We start from the raw sequence: 21408 nt of genomic DNA on the forward strand, positions 1-21408 counted from the left end.
CGAAGGACAAGAGCAATACCTGCGGCCTCCGCCAGCCGGAGCGGTGACTCGCAGCGGGCGCCCAGCCACCCGCCCCCAAGCCGCGGCGCGAAGCCGCGCTGCCTGGCGGAGCGGGATGCCCCGGGGCGGGGGCGGGGCTGAGAGGTGCGGGGGGCGGCCCGAGGCGCCCGGCCCCGCCCCGGAGCCCCGCCGCGGCCCCGCCCGCTCCCGCGCTCACACTCGGAGCCCCAGCGGCCGCGGCGCAATTCCGACCCGCGCGGCAGCGGCCGGAGATGCAGCGGGGCGCCGCGCTGTGCCTGCGTCTGTGGCTCTGCCTCGGACTCCTCGACGGCGAGCGCGGTGAGCTCTCCGCCCGCCCGAGTGCGCGGCTGGCCGCGAGGGGGACGCTCTCCCGGGGCGAGTAGTGGGACGGCGCCGACGGGGTGCGGGCGGGCGACAGGGCACCTGCGAGCTTGGGGCACCGGGAGGGACGGGGCCCGGGGCCAGGGGTACGGACCCCGGACGGAGCACGGCGGGTCGCGCCCGGGCCGCCCGGGATGAGGAAAGGGCGGCGGGGACTGCAGCCGGGTCAGGGACGGCGCGCCGGCCGCATCGCAGCGCAGGGATGGTCCCGGGTTCCCGACCTCGCTCTGTGGCCGCGTCCCCTTGGAGCCGGGCCTGCTCTCGCTGCGTTCTCATTCTGGATCCTTCGCTACCTGACTCGCTCGCCGGCGGAGTCCCGGCCCTCTGACCCGCGCGCGCCGCGGATCGTCCCTGGGCGGCAAGGCGGCAGTCCCCGCCGGGCCGCAGACCTGGGTGCGCACTTCCCGAGGTCTCGCGTCTGCGCTCGAAGTCGGTCCCGCAGAGGGCGCTCGGGGCGGGCGCCCACCTTCCCCAGGCCAAGGACTGCGGGGACGGGGGTTCGGGACCTCTGGAGAAGGGTGCCGTCGGGAGGATTGCGCGCAGGTGCGTGTTGGAATTTGAGATGAATCTTGAGTTGGCAACTTGTGAGCGATCGGCAGGGCAGAAGAGGCAGGGGGCCGGCCCTCTCGGTACTTGGGAGTGCAGGGGTCTTGAAGGCCACGTTAAGAAACCTGGACCGTAAGGTGGGGGCCACTACGGAAGGGTCTTAAGCACTGGAGAAGCTGGGTCTGGTTTGTGATGGGAACATGATCAGAGGTGGCCCTATGGGTTTGGAAAGAAGGGAATGTGGGGGGTGAGGACATGGCAGAAGGATATGGTTGGATGGACATGTCAGGGAGAAAGCTTCAGGAGTGGAAGGGGGATGAACTGGAAGTCCACGCAAGAACTGGTGACCCTAGAAATCAGAGGGTAAGAGAGAGGGCTATGCGTCTCCAGTGGTTTGGAAGAGGAGTGCTGGGAGGTCGGACGGGAGGGATGAGAACCTCCCTGTTTGGAACATTGCGGGCATTGAATATTGGCTTTTCATGCTTCATCTCTCTTAATCCTCGCAAGGGAGTGTGAGACCCATTTTTCAGATGGCAATGCTTAGACTAAGGACATAGGTAACGTGTGTAAGGTCCCAGGAAGCCAGTAGTAGTAAGAGAAGTAGTCAACCCAGAGCCGGGTTCTCTGTGCCTTCATGGGCAGAAGGAGGTGTGGATGAACCTGGGGGGAGGCGAGAGGAGAGCATCTGTCTGGGCCTCAATTTGGCCAGATCTGAACTGATCCTACTGCCCCTGGGCTCCTCTCATTTTCCTGCTCCCAGCCTGGGGCCAGGCTCTCACAGGTGCTTAGTATGTTTGTTGAGTGACTAAATGAGTGTGAGAGAAGTGAATGGGCCCTGGTTGGATTGTAAGACTGAGGGATGGGAGACCTTGCCTTGAGGAGACATCTGGCAGGCAGCTGGGTGTAGTGTCTTAGAGACAGGCTGGGCTTGGGAGCTGCAGAAGGAGCAGAGCGAAGGGTCTGGGATGTGATGCCCTCTCCCCAGAGGGGCCAGAGAGGGAGAGGCCTCCAGGGAGATGGATACATTCTTCACGGTGTAAGAACCAGGAGAGGCTGGTGTCCCGGAGCGTGACAGGTGGAGAAAGGAAGGCAGGTGAGGCCAGTCCTGATGTGAGTGCAGGTCATTCTTACCAAAGTTGGGCAGTGAAGGGAAGGAGAGAGGATGTTATTTGAAGAGTCTATGGAGGGGAGGTGACCCAGGTTGGATCAGGGCTCACTTGGGAGGGAGATGCCCATTGCTGGCTTCCCTGAGCCCTATATTTGCCTCACCTGCTACTGGGCAAGGAAGACTCTGCAGCCTTGTGAGGGATGCTCAAGCAGAAGCTCATACACTTCAGTTGAGTGTCAGTGCAGCCAGGGTGGGAGGCTAGGCACTGGCAGATAGAAGCCTGAGACCTTGAAGCTAATCCTTCAAAGGATTAGTCCTAGAACCAGACCCTTGTCCCGGCGAAGTTATTCGCTGATGGCCTGTGCCCCTCTCTTCCTCTCCTTGCACCTCGGTTTTCCTCTGCATAGCAGTGCAACAGGCTGGCAAGTACTGAGGGGCTGTGCTTGGGCTGAACTTCAAGGCTTGGTGCCTCAGCCCAGTTCCAAAAAGTCTTGCCTGGGCGACATCCTTGTAGAGAAGGCAGGTGGCAGAGGTCAGCCCCAAGAGGTTTTGTCCCTTGGGCTTAGTCTAGAAAGACCGTTTGCGCCTCTGGACAGTGGGCACTCAGTTCAGGGACATGCAGGGGAAGCAGGCGACAGCTGGGCAGCTGCATTGGCCTGGCCTGAGGACACTGGCCCCTGCTTTGGGCTAAGTGGCACATGGCCATCCAGCTATTTGCTTTCCAGGCTCCTTAGCCCTGAGCTCATCCCAGGTGTAGGACAGAGGTATGGGGGAGGGACAGGGATGCAAGTTGGTGCAGGAAGGATGTGGGGGCTGGGCTCACCATACTTGGTGCCTATGGACCACTGGCCCCTGCTCAGTGCTCTCGTGATGTCAGTGAAAATGTTGCTCATGCATCCACTACGCTGGAGGCACAGGGTCAGTGTGGCTGAGGGACTCTGCCTCCCCAGAGTATAGAGGGCATGAGGTATCTGCCCCAAACCAGGGAAGGCAACTACAGTTCCGTACAACTCATAAGCTACAGTGCTCAGTGTGGTCTAGGGGGATATGGACCCGGCGCCATCCTGCAGAGATTTCCTGAGTGCCAGACTAGCAGGGACACAGACATGGCATCATCTATAGCCCAGAGAAAAAAGTGGTCAGTGACCCCAGTGAGGCCCAGCTGGTGGCTGTGGCTACACAGGATGTCATGGCACTTCCAGCTCGGGACTTCCTGGAGGGTCTGCAGACTCCAGGGCAGGGAATTCCAAGTAGGGCAAAGAATCTCTCGAAGGCCTAGAGGAAGGAAAGTCTAGATAGTGTATGGCGACAGATGGTATATAGGGACATGTGGGTGGCCAGGTGGGGCTAGTGTCTGGGATAGGGGTTAAATGAAGCAGGAGCCAACAGCACATCTGAAAAGAGGAGGTTCTGAGCAGGGTGTCACCTGTCTAGGCCCACGAAGACACTGCCAGAGGCACAAGACCAGATGCAAGCCCACAGCAAGGAGGCTGTGGGTGAACCCAGAAGATGCACCTGGGAGCAGACAGTGGGGAGGGCCAGTCTCTGGCTTAAGCAACAGAATAGATCATGAGGTTGTTTACCAGATGGCGACCCTGGGAGGAAGTGAGGATGTGGGGAAAGGTAAGGCAGTCCGCTGGGAGGTAGGACATCAGGACTTCCCGGGAGACCCTAGTTGATGCAACTTGGCCGGGAGGAAAGTTGGGAGCACTTGACTATGATGGGGTGAAGGGAATCGGAGAACCCAGGGAAATTAAGTGGGGTCTTAGCCATGAGGGGGAGTTCTTCCTAGGTCTAGCTTACAACCCTCCTGCTGTTGTCTGGGTATTTTCCTCCATGTGACAGATTTCTCTTCACCTTGGCCTAGGCTGCGCCCCACAGCCCTCTGAGATCCCTCTCGGGGAGTGGGGTGGGCAGGGAGAGGGTCTGGAAAGTCACTCACACTCCCTGCACCGATCTCTGAGTGAGACCCAGCCGACGTGTCCAGCTGGAGCCAGGGATTCCTGAGTTTCGATCCTTTTCAGACACTGGCTTCCTCTGGGATCTTGGTTTTCCGGTCACACCAAAGGCCAAGAGGAAGGTGGGGATCTGCATGGTGGCAGCGGCTGAGGCTGGGTGGGCAGACAGCAGGCGCACCCCGCCCCAGGCCAAGCCTGGTGTGGGTGGCCCACGAACAGGCGCAGGTCAGGGTGGCGAGTGGGGGAGTCCCGCCACGTGGCCAGCGAGGTCAGCAGGGGTTCATGGGAAAGGACTTGTCGGCCGCAGGAGAGGACATCCTGCCTGCGTTTCCCTCTTCCTGCGGCAGGAGCCCATGGCCCCGATTTAGAAGCGCTGGGGGGCCACCTCTGAGCCAGCTGGGCAGTGTGATAACACCGCCCATCCTGACCCCAGGCAGGCGGGGGCAACTGCCCGGCACAGCTGGCTGCACCCGTAGCTGTGCTGCGCTGGGGGCTCAGCATCTGTCAGGGTTCCCCTCCTCCCCACCCTGGAGGTGCTCAGGCGGCCCCCGCTTCCACTCGACCTCACCACTGCTCCTGGCTTCCCAAAATTGCCTCTGTACCACCCCGGAGCACCTGCTTCAACAGCCCCCAGTGATCAGCCCCGGCTTCCTAGGCGAGTGGTAGAGGTCTTCATGCTGGGGTTCCCAGGATGTCCCTGGCCCCATGTGCACCTAGCCTGCACCCACCATGCACACCAACCCCAGCTGACCTTTCTCCTGCTTCAGATCCATGTCGCCCTTCACCCTGCCTTCCCAAGGCTCGGAGAGCTCCAGGCCAAGGGCCAGGATGCTGCTCTCAGTGGGAGGGGTCTACAAGGAGACTTGTAGACTAGGAAATTAAGGCCAGAGGGGTGAAGTGGCTCATAGATGCTAGAGCAGCTTTGAGGCAGGTGATAAGTGTCTGGCATCTAGTTCCAGATGGCATGGGAGCAGAAGGGGTAAGAAGAGACAGGCATGCAGGCAGTTGTCCGCATTCCCTGGGGAAAGCTCTAAAGAGGTGGGCATCTGAGGTCCTAAATTTCTGACCACCTCAAGGACATTTTCACCTTGAGGTCCCAGAGATCTTTCAAAAGGTCATGCTTACAGATGCATCATCTTTCCCCAGGTCTACCCCTGGCTGATGTGCCCACCTCAATGCAGGTCACCTGTACCTCCGTCCCTCACCTCCATACCTGCCCACACGCTGTTCCCCGGATCCTCAAAGCCCGTCAGGGGCAATCACCAGCCAAGTCCCATGCTGGCAAGGACACCATGCAAAGACCCTAATCTTTGCATTAAGGAACTGTCAAGTACAATGAGCCAGTTCCTGCCTGGAGCTTCAGGCTTCAGGACCATGCAGAGGCGCCCCCAAGAGGGGGCCTCACTTATGATTCCAGGGCTAGAGTGATCACCAGGCAGGTGGCAGGTGACAAAGCTGACTGAGGGATCATGAGAGGAGCTCAGATTCTGCCCCCAAACAACAGGAGGCAGGGAATGGGTTTAGGCAGGAGAGGGACTTGTGTTCTAGAAAGATCCTCTGACCACTGGGTAAGGTCTGGACCAGTGGGGAGACACTGGTATAGTGAGCCAGGGAAGGGACATTAAGGCTGGCCAGATAGCGGAGAGGAGAGGAAGGGGACTAGAGATGGGCAGCCCAGAATGACTAGAGTGGCTTTCTGGCCAGAAGTGTCCACTGCTAGGCATCTAGGCGACTTGAGTGCCAGGGTGGCAGGGAAGGAAGGAGGACAGGCCTGGCACTCCTGGCCACCCTGTCTTTAATGCTGGATCTGAGAATGGATGTGACTTGGTGACCAGTTGGCTGTTGGGGGGCGGGGTGAGTGGAGTCAGTGACCGCCACTAGGGTGGTGAACTCACAGGACGGAGGGAAGCATTTCCCGGGCTGTGGAAGAAGGACTATTCTGTTGGCTTAAGGCCTTTGCATTCCAAAAACCAGAAATGCAAATTGTGCCCACCTGTGTGGAGTAAACAGTAGTTTCCCATAATCCTGCCCCAAAAGATCATCTCCTATGAGTAAGGTATCCTCTGTGCCTCAGTTTGCTCATCTGCAAAATGATGAGTAGTATGCACTGGGGAGGGGGGGCAGGGGAGGGGACCATTAGAGTGGTGTGCATAGGGAGCCAGCCCACAGAAAGTGCTAAGTACACATTCGCTGTTATTGTAACAGGATGTATCAGGGTAAGCAACATTTGAGCATTTGGGGTCAAAGTGTATGAGCATTTTTTTTTATTACTGTGAGGCCTGTTTGCCCACTTCCTTGCCAATGCTGGGAATTCTTCATCCTTTTAACACTTGCGCATCTGGAGGGGGTGTAGACAGGGTGTGCTCCATGGCTCCAGTTGTCCTCCCTAGTGGTGGGTGTGGTCCGGTCTGGGTCTCAGGGCTGGGGGCGCCAAGCAGGAGGCATCTGGGAAGCAGGGTCCCCCAGGACTAGTGATCAATAGAACTGCCAGTGAGGTGGCCTCGAAGCCCTGGGGCCGGTGCACTGCCATGAGGAGGGAGCACATTGGTGGGTTGAGCAGGGCTTCAGACTCAAGGACCTAGCCAAGAGCCTGAAGCTGGGCCTGAGACATGGGGCCCTCTTCTGTAGCTTCATTGCCCCATATCATGCTCCATCTGTCCCATCTACCTGACAGCCCAAGATCATCTACGCTCAGACCTTTGTACGGGTCCCTCTGTCTGGTGTGCCCTCCTCGTGGGCCGGCAAACTCCTGCTCAGTCTACAAAGCCCATTTCATCTCGCATGAACACCCCTCCCAACACAAGGCTTTCTCTGACCCCCCACCTTCACACTGTGACCATGGCACAGGGACACAGTGAGATGCAACAGCTGTGACAAGCAGAGCACTCAGCAGGCAGTGACAAAAAAGGGCTCAGTGTGTGTGAGCCCGTGACAGTTTGTTCTCACAATGGTTCTTAATGTAGTATTATGGTATTTGTGGTCTGTGGTTCCCATTAATCCTGGGGACAATTCGCATTTCACAAGTGGGAAAACGGGGGCCTGGAGAAAGTAACTTGCCCAAAGCCACAGAGCTGGAGACTGGCATTGTGGCACACAGCCAGGCTCAGGGAGCTCTGAGTCTGAAACAGCCCCTCCCACCCCAGCCATCTCAGTTCTGTAGGGTGGGGGGGACTGATAGCCTCTTGATCCACACCCTTTACCTCTGGAGGCATAGAGGCTGCCAGCCAGGTGGGGTGACTCCAGGACAGAACATCCCTGGACCTCCCCTCAAGTCTATACACAGGCCCAAACCCAGGAGTGATAGGCAAGAGCTCTAAAGCAGGTCTCCCCGACTCTGCCCAGCCCTAGGACCAATGCACAAAATCTCAAGCCCAGCCCCATCTGGTTAGCTGTCCCCTGACACTTCACCCTTAGCTCACCTCCACTTTACAGTCCCTGGCCTGAGCCTAGATGCTAAGGAAAGTATGAGCCAGATCATCAGGACTAACTGCTACACAGCCTCATCACACACAGGTGACCACGACAGAGATTGTCAGGGATTGTCAAATGCAATATCTGCTACCCTTACACTCTACCAGGGCATGGAGGGGCATTCATAAGCTCACAGACCATCCTGATATCATCCTTGGGCAGCCCTGCTGGACCTGGGGACAGAGCCATGGGCCAATGACATCCCGACTCCTAGAAGCTACCCAATGACAGAGCTATTCCCTCTGTGGCGGGTCCGGGCCAGAGTAGGGTAATGCTCTCAGCTTCTGGTCTTAGGCAAGCTGCACAGGCCCCGGAACAGGAGTGACAGTTCTCTAGGCACGGAGAGCAGAGAAGGACAAAGGACACAGCCTGAGACAGGCTGAGAGGTGGGCAATGGCCTGGTGAGCTCACAGGTGGACAGTGGGTGTGGCTGGTGTGTGGGAGGTGAAGCTGGCCAGCAGGACAGGGCCTGTTGGGATAGACATCACCCTGGAGGCCAGGCCAGGGTCCTGCATAGCTCAAAGGGCTGCGAGCAGCTAGCAAAGGTCTTCTCAGATCACGACGTTCTTCTAGGCTGAGGGACAGGTTGGTGTCTAGGGGACAGGGAGGCAGGAAGGTTCTCAGGGTGGTGGTGCAGAGATGCGAAGGCAGGGGGGTCCTGGGCTACGCCAGACTGGGCTCCTGTATAGCTGCCAGCCAACGCTGCTGTGGGGCCTGGTGCCCCAGTCTGCCGTTGATGATTGAGCCTGGACCTCCCTCCCTCCCAGGCTGTGTGAGGATCAAATGAGGCAGTGATGGCTGGGCCATGGTCAGTGCCTAACCCATGAGACTTCTCTCTCTGCCTGCCCGCCCTCACCCAGGATTCCAGAGTGCTGCTCTCACAGTCAGCCTCCTGTGGCTGACGCCAGGGACCCTGCTGCTCAAGGCTGCTGACAGCACAGAGAAGAGGCATGCACTCTGGCCTCCATGACCTCGGCATGGCGCCTGGCCCGACTGCTCTGCTGCAGGATGGGGGGCCAGGCCACTGACCAGGGGAGGAAGAAACCCATTCCTGGGCCAGGAACAGGAAGGCAGGGGGAGCGCAGCAGAGGCCAGGATGACAGTGCTTCCTGCTGCGGGAAGGGAAGGACAGAAGGGACAGACAACAACCAGGCAGGAAGGATGCACCTTCTTCAGGGTTGTACGTGGGGGCTGGGCCACATGGAGCCTCTGGGCATGGCAGTCCTCAGGCCCAAATCTGCCCAGCTGCTGAGCAGCCTGTGTATGTGCGGTCACCAGTGAACCTGGCCTTTAAAACTGGCACAACTTTTTCAAAGAACTGTCTGACACAGTTCGAACCTAAAGAAAGAAGTTTGCTTAGCTTGCCAGGCATCCATCCACCTATCCATCTTATCCATCTGTCTATCTATCCATCTTTTCTGTTCATCTGTCTGTTTATTCATCCTTCCAGGTAGCCATCCATTCATCCATCCACCCATTAAACAGGTATTTGTAGAGCTTTGACTGGCCAGGTGCTATGCTAGGCATGGGGTAGGGTAGAAAAGAGGACTGTCTTAGTCATTACCACATTGAAACATACTGTCAAGTAGAGGAAAGGGAAAAACATAAGTTAAACAAATAAGTAAATAAGCTAATTACAAACTGTGACAAGAAGGATAAAGTAAGCAACCAGGAAGCTGAGATGGAGCTTACAGGGGGACTTAGGTCGTGGAGTGGGTAAGGAGGCCATGTCTAAGCCAAAGGCAAGAAGAAGCAAGCTGTGCAGGGCACGTGAGGGGAGGCAAATCAGGAGAAATGTGTGCAAAGGCCCGGGGGTAGGAAGAAACATGGCATGCTTGTGGAACAGCCTAGACGCTGTGGTGGCTGGAGGATGTGAACGCAAAGTAAGAGTGGATCAAGATGGTGTGGAGAGGGGGTGGGAGCCAGCCCAAGGTCAGGAGTTTGGATTTTCCTGAAAGTGCAGTGGGAAGTCACTGACAGGAAAGCATGAGCACGCTTTTAAACTATCACCAACGACTGTGTGAGGAGTGGAGGGGAGGGGAGGAGCAGGCTGGGGAGCCACGCCAGGCCGAGTACAGCTGGGTAGGTCCCAGCCCCAACAGGAAAGCAGGAGCTGGCTCCGAGATGCTTCGGTGGTGGACAGCAGGGCTGGGGCAGGAGGAGCGGGCACCCATAGCCGCTCCCATCTGGGGAGATGGAGGCTGTCAAGGAATAGACTTTGGCAGGAGTGGAGAGGGTGTGAGTCTGGAACTCAGTGTGGAACTTGGGTGTCTGTGGGGTGGCCAAGTGCAGTGGCAGCTGGATCCTTTAAGCTAGAGTTGAGATAAGGGGTCTGGGCCGGGGATAGAAATTTGGGAGCTATCTGGACACTTAGGAGAGCAACCGATGGAGAACAGAGAACTGGGAGCACAGCATTTGGTGCTGGCCAGAGCGGGAGGAGGACTAAGAGAGAGTGAGTTCACAGGAGGCAGCAGAGAAGGGACAGATCTACTCCCTGCCCACGAACATCCATGCGTCCTGCAGCCTGGAGGTCACAGGAGGCCATGAAGCAGGGGACAGGCTGCATCCCAGTGGGAGGACAAGCAAATATGAGAGGAGGGGAAGAGTGAACAGAGCCTTTACTTTGAAGGGGACTAGGAAAGAGTGCAGTGTTTAGAAGAGAATTCAGGGTCAAAGAATGAGGGTTTTATCTTTGTTTTTAAGACAGGAGATGATTCCACAGAGAAATATTGGTAATCAGAAGAGAAAGAAATTAGCTGCAGGAGCCAAGTTCAGGGGCTGGGATCCTCAGAGTGATGGAGGGCTCGACCTTGGGAGTGGGAATGGCAGCGGGGTTTAGGGCCCAGGGGGCACGGTGCAGGGTTTGGATGTGGGAAGATGAGATGTCTCCATGTGATGTGGCTTCACTTCGTTAATGCTGGGAGGGTGATGGGAGGAAAAAAGGCCTTAACTGCAGCCCCGGGGCCTGCCAGCAGGTAAAGAAAGGGGAGTCCACAGTGCTGAGCCACTCAGGGGTGCAGTGTGCGGCAGCATCGGCATGGAGGGTGAGGGGCCAATCAAAATAATGGACCATGGGCCGCTCTGTGCCACAACAAGGGTGAGGCCAGCAAGGGGTGGCAATGGGAGGGGCTCCCTGGGAGTTTTGATGCAGCTGAAGGACTCAGCAGAGATAGGACAAGGGCACCCAGCAGGAGGCAGAGGAAGCAGGAGAGAAGCTCAGGAAGACAGGCAGTTGGTGATGGCGCAGCTTCCGTCGACGTCCATGTCCAGGGTGTGCCCGGGAAATGAGGGCCCCCGGGGAGTTGGGGAGAGGAGAGTGGAGATGGGGCCTGCAAAGGCCAGGGTGCTGGTGAGTCATCTGTGTGGAGGTTGAAGTCATGGAGAATGGCCTGAGTTGAGGTGGAGGGGGCTGGTGAGCCAGGAGCAGAGAATAAAGGGAAGTGACCAAGACAACAGCTGATGACAGCTTTAGTGGGGAGTGGGTGGTACCCTCCGAGAAGGGGAGGTGGCCACAAGGAGTTCTCTGATGTCAGGCGTGTGCGGTGGAGAGTACTAACCACCCCAGGGGCAGTGGTGTCCTCAGAAAGCGAGGTTTCAGTTAAGGCAGGAAGGGTGGAGGAGGACAGTGAGGTCTGTAGCAAAGTCTGCTGATCACGCAGGTCCAGTGGAAGTGAGTGAGGACAGAGGGGCACTGGGGCAAATCAGGGCATGTGGCGACAAAGGAGACTCACACAGGTAGATTAAAGGGTTGGCGAGCACAACGGTGGTCCCCTCTTAGTGGTGTAAGCAGAGTGATGCAGATGCTTCCTTTGGTGGTACTGTGGCCTCTAGGGAGGAAGCTCCTACAGGCTCCATTCCCCTATCCACCTATTCACCCACTCACTCACTCCCCCATCCACCCATCCATCCTCCCACCCACACATCCATCTGCCTCCCATCCACCCACCCACACATTCATTCTCCCACCAAACCACCCACCCACTCTCTTCTACCCATTCATCCACCCACCTACTCATCCCTCTGCCCATCCTCCCATCCATCCATCCTTCATCCATCCACCTCCACCCCCATCCACCCATCCACCCACCCATCCACCTCCCATCTATCCACCCACCCCTTCATCTATCTACCTACCCATTCCCCATCCAACCATCCACCCACCCACTCATGCATTCATCCATTTATCTATCTGCTTACCCACCCATCCACCTACCCTCCCACACATCTATCATTCATCTACCCCCCCATCCATCCATTTATCCACCTGCCTACCTCTCACATCCATCCATCCTCCTGCCCACCTTTCACTCATCTAGTTAGCAGGAGCCCCAAGGAGGCCGATACTGCCTGAGTGGCAATAACTGTTCCATAAGGGAAGCATGAGCTAGACCCTAACAAGACAGATTCTAAGAAGGGAAGGAGTACAAATGTCCTGAGTGAAGACAGCTAAAGACTTCAAGATATGAAAAGCCTGGCACTTTGGGATGATGGTAAGAGGTCTGTGCCTCTCAGATGGGTCCGAAGATGAAGCTGGAAAGAAGGGGAATCGGCAGAAGGGAGAGGCCTGGCATGTCCTGCTTTATCTCGGAAGTAAAGGGGAGGCACTGAAGGAAACTGGGCTGACACCTACCACAGCTCTATAGCTAGGGGTACCAGGTGTGTGCCCTGGATGTGCACCCCAGAGAGAAGACCCTCTGTCTCCCTGGGGGACCTAGGGCAGCACTGCAGGCCTCACCATGGGGCATGCACAGTCTCAGGGCAAGTGGATACTGTCTGAGGAGGCTCTCCTCTGGTGCTTACCTACTGGTCTCAGGCCTAACCCCTACCTGGTCCATTGGGAGGGCCAGTTCTTTCATCCCCCGCAGGTCCAAACCCAAGCCCATCTCCCACCTGCCTCTGGTTCAGAGGCCAGTTGTCTGCCTGGTGTGACTTTATTCACTTTCCACTGCCTGGAAGATCCTACTTCTCCTTCAAGGCCCAGTTCAGAGCTGCCCTCCCAGGTTTCTTCCCAGCCCCTCACAACCCCAGAGGAGCCTCCTCATTGTGGGATGCGCAGTGGGAGTTGGTGTGCGTGGAAGGCCAGGCATTCACCTGGAGATGAGTGGACCTGGCAGCAGAGGCCACATGGAGAAGACCCCTGGGAGCAGAGCCCAGGGACACCTGCCGCCTCGTGAGGCGTGGGCAGGGCAAGGTTGCTGGCCTGGGTGCCAGGAGGGGGCGCACTGAGTTAAAGATGGACTTTGTAGCTGTCACAGCACCAAGAGAGTGCCTGCCTTCTGAGGGCAGAAGTGCAGTCCAGCTGGTGGGCCTTAGTTTCCCTGTCTATACAGTGGGACTAGATGCTTGGTTAGGACTTCTCAGCCCTGGCCAGCTTGTCCTTGTAATGTCAAAACAAGATCTTGGGGTGTGGATGGTACCATCCTGTGCCTCTTCCCAAGGTGGTTAGGGTGGTGTAGAACCAACTAGGATGGGGCCCTGGGCCTCAGGGAGCTGGGTCAAGGAGGGTAGATGAGCCAGACCTGTGGGGCTGGAAGGAGCTGAGGGCTGGGACAGATAGTGGGCTGTGCCCATGAGGAGGAGAGAGACTTAGGGGGAGGAACAGGACACAGCCCTAGGTCTCCAGCCATACAGTCCTCTCTTCCTGTTGTCTCAGGATGGCCCTGGCAGGAAGCATCTGCCAGAGTCCCAGCTCCAGACCTCCCTGGGGCCTGCTCCCACCCCTGCTGGGATCACACACACATACAAATCCCTATGTGGCCACACATTGGCATGTCAAAGACATGTCACATGTATACCAGCTCGACACACATAGACTCACACCCACACATAGAGACAGACGTACACACAGAGGTGCATGCCTATGGACACACACACACACACACACACACACACACACACACACCATCCCACTGGCTGGTAGGAGGATGGTGGGCAAGGAGCTGTGGGGACAAGGGCCTGGGTCCTGGAGGGCTGCAGGAGGGTTTTCAACCAGGCAAGGTAGAGTTACTTGTGTGTTTGAGGATGAGCCTGTGGGATGGATAGGGGGCTGAGGCAGGGGGAGCCAGAAAGAGCTGGGGTAGCCCCTGGGGGCCTGGAGGATGGACAGAAGCTGATGGAGCCAAGGGCACACAAAGTGGATTCCGTGGGACCTGGGAGAACATGAGGTCACAGGCAGCATTTGGGGGAGGCCAAGGCCCTTGGTTTTGGGCATGTTAGGAGAGGGTCTGCGCTATGTAGGACCCTCTCACAAGCAGTGGCTGTAGGTGTGAAGTTCAGGAGAGAAGGGCCTTCAGGCACATATGTGGGGGTCACAATGCTGAGGTGATGTGCTCCAGGCCTCCCCAATGTAGGAGGAGGCCTGAGGGCTCCCTCGTCAACATCATGCTGGCAGCTCAGCTCATGTGGGCCAGAGATCCAGCCTCAGTCCAGGCCTCTATCAGGGCTCTTCTGGGCGGGGCCAGCCAGGGGCAGGGAGCAGTCTGAGGTGGAGGTTACCGCTTATCTCCGACCATGTCCATGCTGCCTTGGGCTCCCGCCCTGGGGAGGGATCTGCACCTGATCAATGGTCATCATCCTGTGGACTCACCACCCAGCGCCACCCTAACCCTATCTCTCTCTCCAGGCCCAGTGAGTGGCTACTCCATGACCCCCCCGACCCTGGACATCACAGAGGAGACACACGTCATTGACTCCAGCGATAGCCTGTCCATCTCCTGCAGGTACTCAGCCCCCGGCCAGAGGAGCAAGGGCCTAGGTCCCTCCTACCTGGCGGGCTAAGGAGACTACAGAGCTGACGCAGGAGGTGGTGGCAGAGGGCCCAGAAGGCAGAGAGGCCTCGAGGCTTAGTGGGGCTCCCGCAGCCTGGGTTGGGAGCCTGCAGATATAAGCACCCTATACCCACCTGGCCCACATGCACCCCTAGTTGGTTCACATGGACCATAGATCACTCACCCTGCACCCGCCCCTGGGTCACCACATACTGAGCCCAGGCTGCCCCAGGCTCACCACCCAGGTCATCCTATACCCATTCTAGCCACCCCTCGCTCAGGCCAGTTACCCTTTTTCAAAGGCCCCAGACAGGTTATCCTACCTGAGGCCAGCCTGCCACATGGAGGCCCAGGAGCCAGGCAGAGGCCCAGAGTGCACCCCCTGGGCTGGGTCCTGGAGTGCGCCCTAACAGCAGGTGGTCCTGACCTCTGGGTAAAGCAAGCTGTGGGAAGACCCCTGGGGCTGCAGTGGGGTCCCTCTTGATCTCCATGTCCTCTTCCAGGGGACAGCATCCCCTCGAGTGGGCCTGGCCAGGGGCTCAGGAGGTACCAGCCACGGTGGGGAAAGACAGTGAGGACACGGGGTTTGTGCAAGACTGCGAGGGCACGGAAGCCAGGCCCTACTGCAAGGTGCTGCTGCTACGCGAGGCCCATGCCAACAACACGGGCAGCTACCAGTGCTACTACAAGTACATCAAGGCCCGCATCGAGGGCACCACCGCGGCTAGTGCCTACGTGTTTGTGAGAGGTGAGGGCCAGCCCGCGCTCCTGCAGCTGTCCAGTCGGGCAGGTAGCGTCCTGGGTCGTGAAGGGGCAGCTGGCATCTGCACCCTCACTCCTAGCCTGCGGACCTCATGGGTCTGCCCTGCTGCCCTCAAACCTGGTTAGAGACCCTGAGCCCCACCTGCCTTTCCCACAACCTGCTCTCCCTCTACAGACTTGGAGCAGCCATTCATCAACAAGCCAGACACGCTCCTGGTCAACAGGAAGGACTCCATGTGGGTGCCCTGCCTGGTGTCCATCCCTGGCCTCAACGTCACGCTGCGCTCGGTACAGCCCCAGTCCAGCCTCACCCCGGGATCCAGCCCATCCCCCGGGCTGCTAATCTGGCCAGGAGGAAGGGGCAGCTGGAATGTTGACTATGGCCATGTCCCTGCAGCAAAGCTCGGTGCTGCAGCCTGATGGGCAGGAGGTGGTGTGGGACGACCGCCGGGGCATGCGGGTGCCCACCCTGCTGCTGCGTGATGCCCTGTACCTGCAGTGCGAGACCACTTGGGGTGGCCAGACCTTCCTATCCAACCCTTTCATTGTGCATATCACAGGTAAAGGCCCCCAGGGCCTCGAGGTGCTGGCATAGTGACCGCTCCTTGTGTCCTGGGAGGAGGACAGCAGGAGAATGGTGGATACCCCCCAGTTCCCAGTATGGAGCTATAGGTGCCACGGCTGGTCTCAGTGGGTGCCCTGCCCTCTGTATGCGCTGTCCTGTGAGGGGTTTGGGGATCACTGTTCGTATGTCACCAGGCAACGAGCTCTATGACATCCAGCTATTCCCCAAGAAGTCACTGGAGCTGCTGGTTGGGGAGAAGCTGGTCCTGAACTGCACCGTGTGGGCTGAGTTCAACTCCGGTGTCACTTTCGACTGGTACTACCCAGGGAAGCAGGTGAAGCCAGCAGCCCTGCCAGGGGCTGTGCCAGGACCACCCCCAGGAGTCCCTGTCACTGCCCACACCCACACTGGCCTGGCACCCACTGGCCTCTGTGTAGAAGAGGCGCAGACCCAGTTATGCCTTAGAAGCTCCGGTCTGATGGGGAAGTTTTCCTATCCCAAGGACCACTCTGGGTCTGGGTCCCAGGCTCCCGGAGCCACTGCTGGCTGGGTTGGGCGTGTGCCTTTGGTGGTCAGCTCTGCCAGAGCCTACCCACTCTGACCCTGGGCTTCCCTTGGGTGTGGGCAGGCTGAGCGGGGGACATGGGTGCCGGAGCGGCGCTCCCAGCAGACTCACACAGAGCTCTCCAGCATCCTGACCATCCACAACGTCAGCCAGCATGACCTGGGTCCATATGTGTGCGAGGCCAACAACGGCATCCAGCGGTTCCGGGAGAGCACCGAGGTCATTGTGCATGGTACGGCCTGGGTTGGGTCAATGTGCCCAGAAGAGCCTGGCTGGACTCGGGGTCAATCATCAAGCCTGGGGAACAAGGGTTCTGTGCAGTGTGGGCCCAGGGTCAGAGGTCATAGTGCACCAAGCAAGGTGGAACCCAGCCTGAGGGAAGGAAGGTCTGTGAGCTGTAGGGCTGCCCAGTCCCCATACTCTGGAGGACAGGGTGGGCCCCAGTCCGCAAGTGTCTGGCAGCCGGGCGTATGGGGCTGTGGCTGAGAGTCTCTGGGAACTAGTGGAGCAGTGACACTGGGCCCCAGATTTACGCTGATACCTCCCATCTGGCAGAAAAACCCTTCATCAGCGTCGAGTGGCTCAAAGATCCCGTCCTAGAGGCCACAGCAGGAGATGAGCTGGTGAAGCTGCCCGTGAAGCTGGCAGCATACCCCCCACCGGAGTTCCAATGGTACAGCCCTGGCCTCTGCCCCTTGCTACCTGCCAGGCCCAGCTCAGACCAGACCTCGGGGTGGGAATGGCAGCATCCTCCCTGGCAGAGCCTTTGCCAAGACCCTGTGGGGACCTGCATGGAAGGCATTCTAGGAACGTGCACATAATGTGACTTTTCAGCCAGAGAGAGGGTGACTGCTAAACTGAAAGCTTTAAAAGGGCAGCCTCCTATTGCATGTGGGTGAGCTGAGCACAGCATGAAGCTCTAACTGCCTCCTGCACCTGCTCAGCATCTCTGAGGGCCCTGCCACCTAGAGTGCATCACAGAGCCCTGCGGCAGTAGCCTGAGGTTTCCCAGGCCTCCCTCTGAACAGGGTGCCACTCCAAAGACCCTCCTATTCAGAGATTCAGAGATGCCACCGGGGAGGGTACCTGCCTGAGGGGCTGTTCGTTCCCAGGCAGAGTCCAGACTGGGCTGCAGAGGCAGCTCCCTGCAGCACCCCCAGCTCAGGACTGGGGAGGGCCCCTTCCTGGAGTGCAAGGCACCCGTTTGTTAACACATGCAACAAACATGCATTGGGAACCTACCTGTGCCCGGCGCTGCTCTCTATGTAGGGGACATGGCAGTAAAGGAACATTCTCTTGTGAGACTCATAGCTCAGTGGGGCAGATGGACAGTCAGTAGACATGTGTGTGACAACCAGTGCAGATGAGCAGGCTGCAGAAACGGCCAAGGGCTTCAGTGGCTCACAGGACAGGACAGCTTCTTTGATGAGTGGGCACTCGACTTCATGAGGAGGGAAGGAGGTGGGACCCCAAGTGGCAAGGGTCCTAAGGATTGTGGCTGTGCTCCTCAGGATGGCACCTCTCCCCTTCAACCCCACCCCTACCCCGAAGCACAGCTGAAGCCTGTGAGAAAGAGACAGGGCCTTTCTCCAATAGGGACAGTGGGCAGGACCCTCCTGGGCTGGGCCTCTGAGCCTTTGGGGAGTTAGTGAGTGTGCTGTCTCAGATCTCCGGTGTTCTGAGCCTGGTGCGGTTGTGGTCGTGCCTGGAGACCACCCCCATAACCTTGCCCTGCACCCCTGCTGGCCCTTCCCAGCAGCCCTTCCCTCCCCCCATCTGGTCTGGAGGGGTCCTGCCTCCGGGGACATTAGGTTGTAGGGGCTGGGTTGTGGCAGGGAAAGAGTGCCAGGGCAGGCTGGGGAGGGTCCACGCAGCCTCCTTGAACTCCCTTCCTGGGCCAGGTACAAGGACAGAAAGGCCGTGTCGGGGCGCCAGAGCCCACATGCCCTGGTGCTCAAGGATGTGACAGAGGCCAGTGCAGGCATCTACACCCTCTCCCTGTGGAACTCCGCAGCTGGCCTGAGGTGCAACATCAGCCTGGAGCTGGTTGTGAATGGTAGGGGCGGTCCAGGCGGGCTGGTGGGCGAGGAGACACTGGACAGGCAGGTGTGGTTACACCACCTGCTGATTGGCTGCCTGCCTGTGCCCCTAGTGCCTCCCCACATCCATGAGAAGGAGGCCTCCTCCCCCAGCATCTATTCCCGCCACAGCCGTCAGGCCCTCACCTGTACTGCCTACGGGGTGCCTCCTCCTCTCAGTGTCCAGTGGCATTGGCGGCCATGGACACCCTGCAAGACCTTCACCCAGCGCAGCCCGTGAGTGTGGTTCCAGTCTGTTCTCCCTACTTCCCAGCCTGGTCCCCAACCTCGGCCATGACCCCCACCTAATATACCTCCCCCTCCCCAGAGAGACCTGCTCTAAATTCAAATCCTGCTACAATGCACTGTGGCCAATCCCTGACCTGACTCTATCTGAGCAAAGCTCAGGCCCTCCCTGTATCAGTCAGGCCCCGCCCACCTCCCCCCAAAACAAAGTCCCCAGACACATACCCACATCTTCATAGAGGACCAAGACCGAGCACCCAGGAGGACACCTCCTGTCAAGCAGGCAGACCTGGGCCAGTTAACCGAGACTTCTGCTGAGCCCCATGGCACAACAAGCATGCCCATGCATGTGAGCTCATCCGTGCAGCGCTCACAACCACCCCTTACAGAGGAGGGAGCTAAGGGTGCGAGAAGGGATATGACTTTCCCAAGGTCGCACCTTTAAGCAGCAGAGCCTGCCCAACTGCTGGCCACACTCCCTCACACTGAGTTGGATGTCAACAGGACACATAGGCCAGAGAGAATGCTCAGGACAGAGACAACTTGGACAAGCAGGAGACAGGAGAAGGGGCTGCTGAGGTGGCAGAGGTCTGGGAGGCACGAGGGAGCCAGGGAAAGGTGCTGGGCAGAGGAGTGAGAGGTCAGATTTGCCATGTAGCCAGAGAGCCCTGTGAACAGGGTGGAGGGTCATAGGCTGGGGAGGGGCAGAAGCTGGGAACTCAGGGTGAGGACAGGGCAGAAACACTGATAGAGAGGCTATGGCCCCAACATGGTCAGTAGGGATAGCTGTGGGCCTGAGCCAGCCCACAATGTCCAAGGCTCATAAGATTCTTCTAGGTCATGAGGCTGCGGGTCATTACTGGTACCTCTAAATTTGCTTCCCTCTGATGCTCTGCACCAAATGACAGTGCCCTGGGGCCACTCCACTCTGGGCAAAAAGAGCCCCCTTTGGGGCTTCATACCCAAGTGGGGGAACCCATATCCCACCTGGGCCAGGGAAGGGCTGCAGCTCTGGAAGAGGGAGGGAGAGAGGAAGAGCAGATGAAGGCTTCTTGGCATAGCAGTGGTGACTTTGCTGTCCCTGGAGATCTAGGTGGACTTTGCAGGAGGTTCAATGCGAGTTGGGGATGATGGGCACAGAGCCACCGTGTGTGTGTGCTGCTCAACATGCATTCGGCCGGCCCACCCGGGAAGGCCGTGTCTAGCAGTCTCTGCAGTCTGGGTTACAGGGCCTGTAGCATAAAGTGTGCAAGACAGTGTTCCAGAAGCAAAGCCCCAGACCCCCTGCTCACCATCACCAAGGCCCTGTAGGAAAAGGCCCTGAGTATGACAAAGGCTCAACCCTACTCCCAGTGTGGGGCCTCCCTGCCTGTACCTCTGACTTTGACTGTACTGGTCCCCAGCAGCCGGCGGCAACAGCGGGACCGCATGCCGCAGTGTCAGGACTGGAGGGAGGTGACCTTGCAGGATGCCGTGAACCCCATTGAGAGCCTGGATACCTGGACCGAGTTTGTGGAGGGAAAGAATAAGGTACTTGCCAACCCTGCCACTGACTGGCAGGGGGGAAGGAGAAGGGAGGAGGAGAGGGGCCCTCTCCGGGTAGCTTCTTGGTTTCCACCAGGACTGCAGGGCTCTGGGGATAGCAGCTGAGTCAGTGACCTTTCTGCAGTGTCTCTGGGCCTCAACTCCCTTGCCTGCCTCTTGGTGGGGGGCGAACTTCCAGCTGCTTTCCAAGGCCACCTGGCCAGGCCATGGGCCCCAGCTGCCCACAACCAGGCTGCTCCAGTCCCCACCAAAGGCTGCTAAGCCGCTGGCTCAACCTGCGGGCAATGCCTAGAGGAGGCCAGGCGGGGGAGGTGACTGAACAAAGGCACCCACTTCCTACGATCACTTCCTGTTTTCCACACACCTCCAGAGCCTCTTCCTGTTCCAGGCCTGGCCAGGAAGTGCCCAGCTTGGGGTGGGTGGAGGAGGGGGTGGGGCGGGGAGGGTGTCTTTGGATGGTAGGCAGGGCCTATGGCTCTCTTTCGTCCCCTGCTTCCAAGTTTCTTACTCCCCCAGGCCAGAGTCCTTCTGAGGTCTAGGATGCAACCCCTTGCCTTGCTACTACCCAGGCCACTGAGAGAGATGCTGTGGGCAGCCCTAGAGTGAATGTGGGCATATCATGAGGCTCTCACACAGTGACCAGATGCTCATCTTAGGCCATGATATAACCCCTTGATGTAACCCCAGCCCAAATTCTGACCTCAACAGTGACCACAGCTGAACCCATCCATAGCCTAACGCTGCCCTCTGACCCTAGCTACTGCTGATGCCAACTGTGCATGGCACTGTCCCTTAGTTTTTCTAAGGCAACCCTCCCCTCTGCTGCCCGAAGGCCTTTTCTTCCCTGCCTCACATTCTTGGTCCTGTCTCTGAGCTCTGTCACCTCCAGACAGAGCCTCAGTTTCCTCCATTACTCTGGTGGGCACAGCAGCCTCCTTGCAGAAAGGGAAGGTTGAGTTGGGGAACTCAGGCATGAAACAGATACAGCCTGTGATCTGCCCAGACGGTGAGCAAGCTGGTGATCCAGGATGCCAATGTGTCTGCCATGTACAAGTGTGTGGTCTTCAACAAGGTGGGCCAGGACGAGCGGCTCATCTACTTCTACGTGACTAGTGAGTGACCTGGGTGGGCCTGGTGGAGGGCAGGGACTAGGTGGGCACAGGAGGAGAACAAGCCTGGGAGAGGAAGATGAGACCAACTTGAGGCCCAAGGAGGTTCTGATGACTGTGGGGCACCCAGGAGATATACTGGGCCCTTGGGTGCACGCAAGAGGGTCAGATTTGGAGGCCATGGCATGTGGACTGGGGTGCTGGCCCACCAGGATGGAGCAGCACCCTCTGCCCTCACCCTGGAGGCACCACCCCCGGCTGGCATCCTGATGCCCACAGCTCTAAT

At 58.4% G+C, this 21408-nt stretch overlaps 1 protein-coding gene across 2 annotated transcripts in view; it reads left to right on the forward strand.

Annotated features, from left to right (window-relative positions):
- Positions 1-233: 233 nt before the first annotated feature.
- FLT4 (fms related receptor tyrosine kinase 4) overlaps positions 234-21408 on the forward strand; it is a 39991-nt gene continuing 18816 nt past the window's right edge. Inside the window, exons 1-12 of one of the 2 annotated variants that reach the window (XM_016147768.2) lie at positions 234-339; positions 14108-14204; positions 14756-15000; positions 15190-15302; positions 15412-15574; positions 15774-15913; positions 16208-16376; positions 16700-16817; positions 18046-18200; positions 18297-18459; positions 19872-19998; positions 21017-21125. In XM_016147768.2, coding sequence (XP_016003254.2) covers positions 273-339; positions 14108-14204; positions 14756-15000; positions 15190-15302; positions 15412-15574; positions 15774-15913; positions 16208-16376; positions 16700-16817; positions 18046-18200; positions 18297-18459; positions 19872-19998; positions 21017-21125 — 1666 coding nt within the window. In that variant the 5' untranslated portion in view covers positions 234-272. The remainder of the gene's footprint in view (positions 340-14107; positions 14205-14755; positions 15001-15189; positions 15303-15411; positions 15575-15773; positions 15914-16207; positions 16377-16699; positions 16818-18045; positions 18201-18296; positions 18460-19871; positions 19999-21016; positions 21126-21408) is intronic. The other variant, XM_016147769.2, reaches the window with a different exon arrangement.

Source organism: Rousettus aegyptiacus, unplaced genomic scaffold, assembly GCF_014176215.1.
Source record: "Rousettus aegyptiacus isolate mRouAeg1 unplaced genomic scaffold, mRouAeg1.p scaffold_m13_p_7, whole genome shotgun sequence".
NCBI classification, from domain to species: domain Eukaryota; kingdom Metazoa; phylum Chordata; class Mammalia; order Chiroptera; family Pteropodidae; genus Rousettus; species Rousettus aegyptiacus.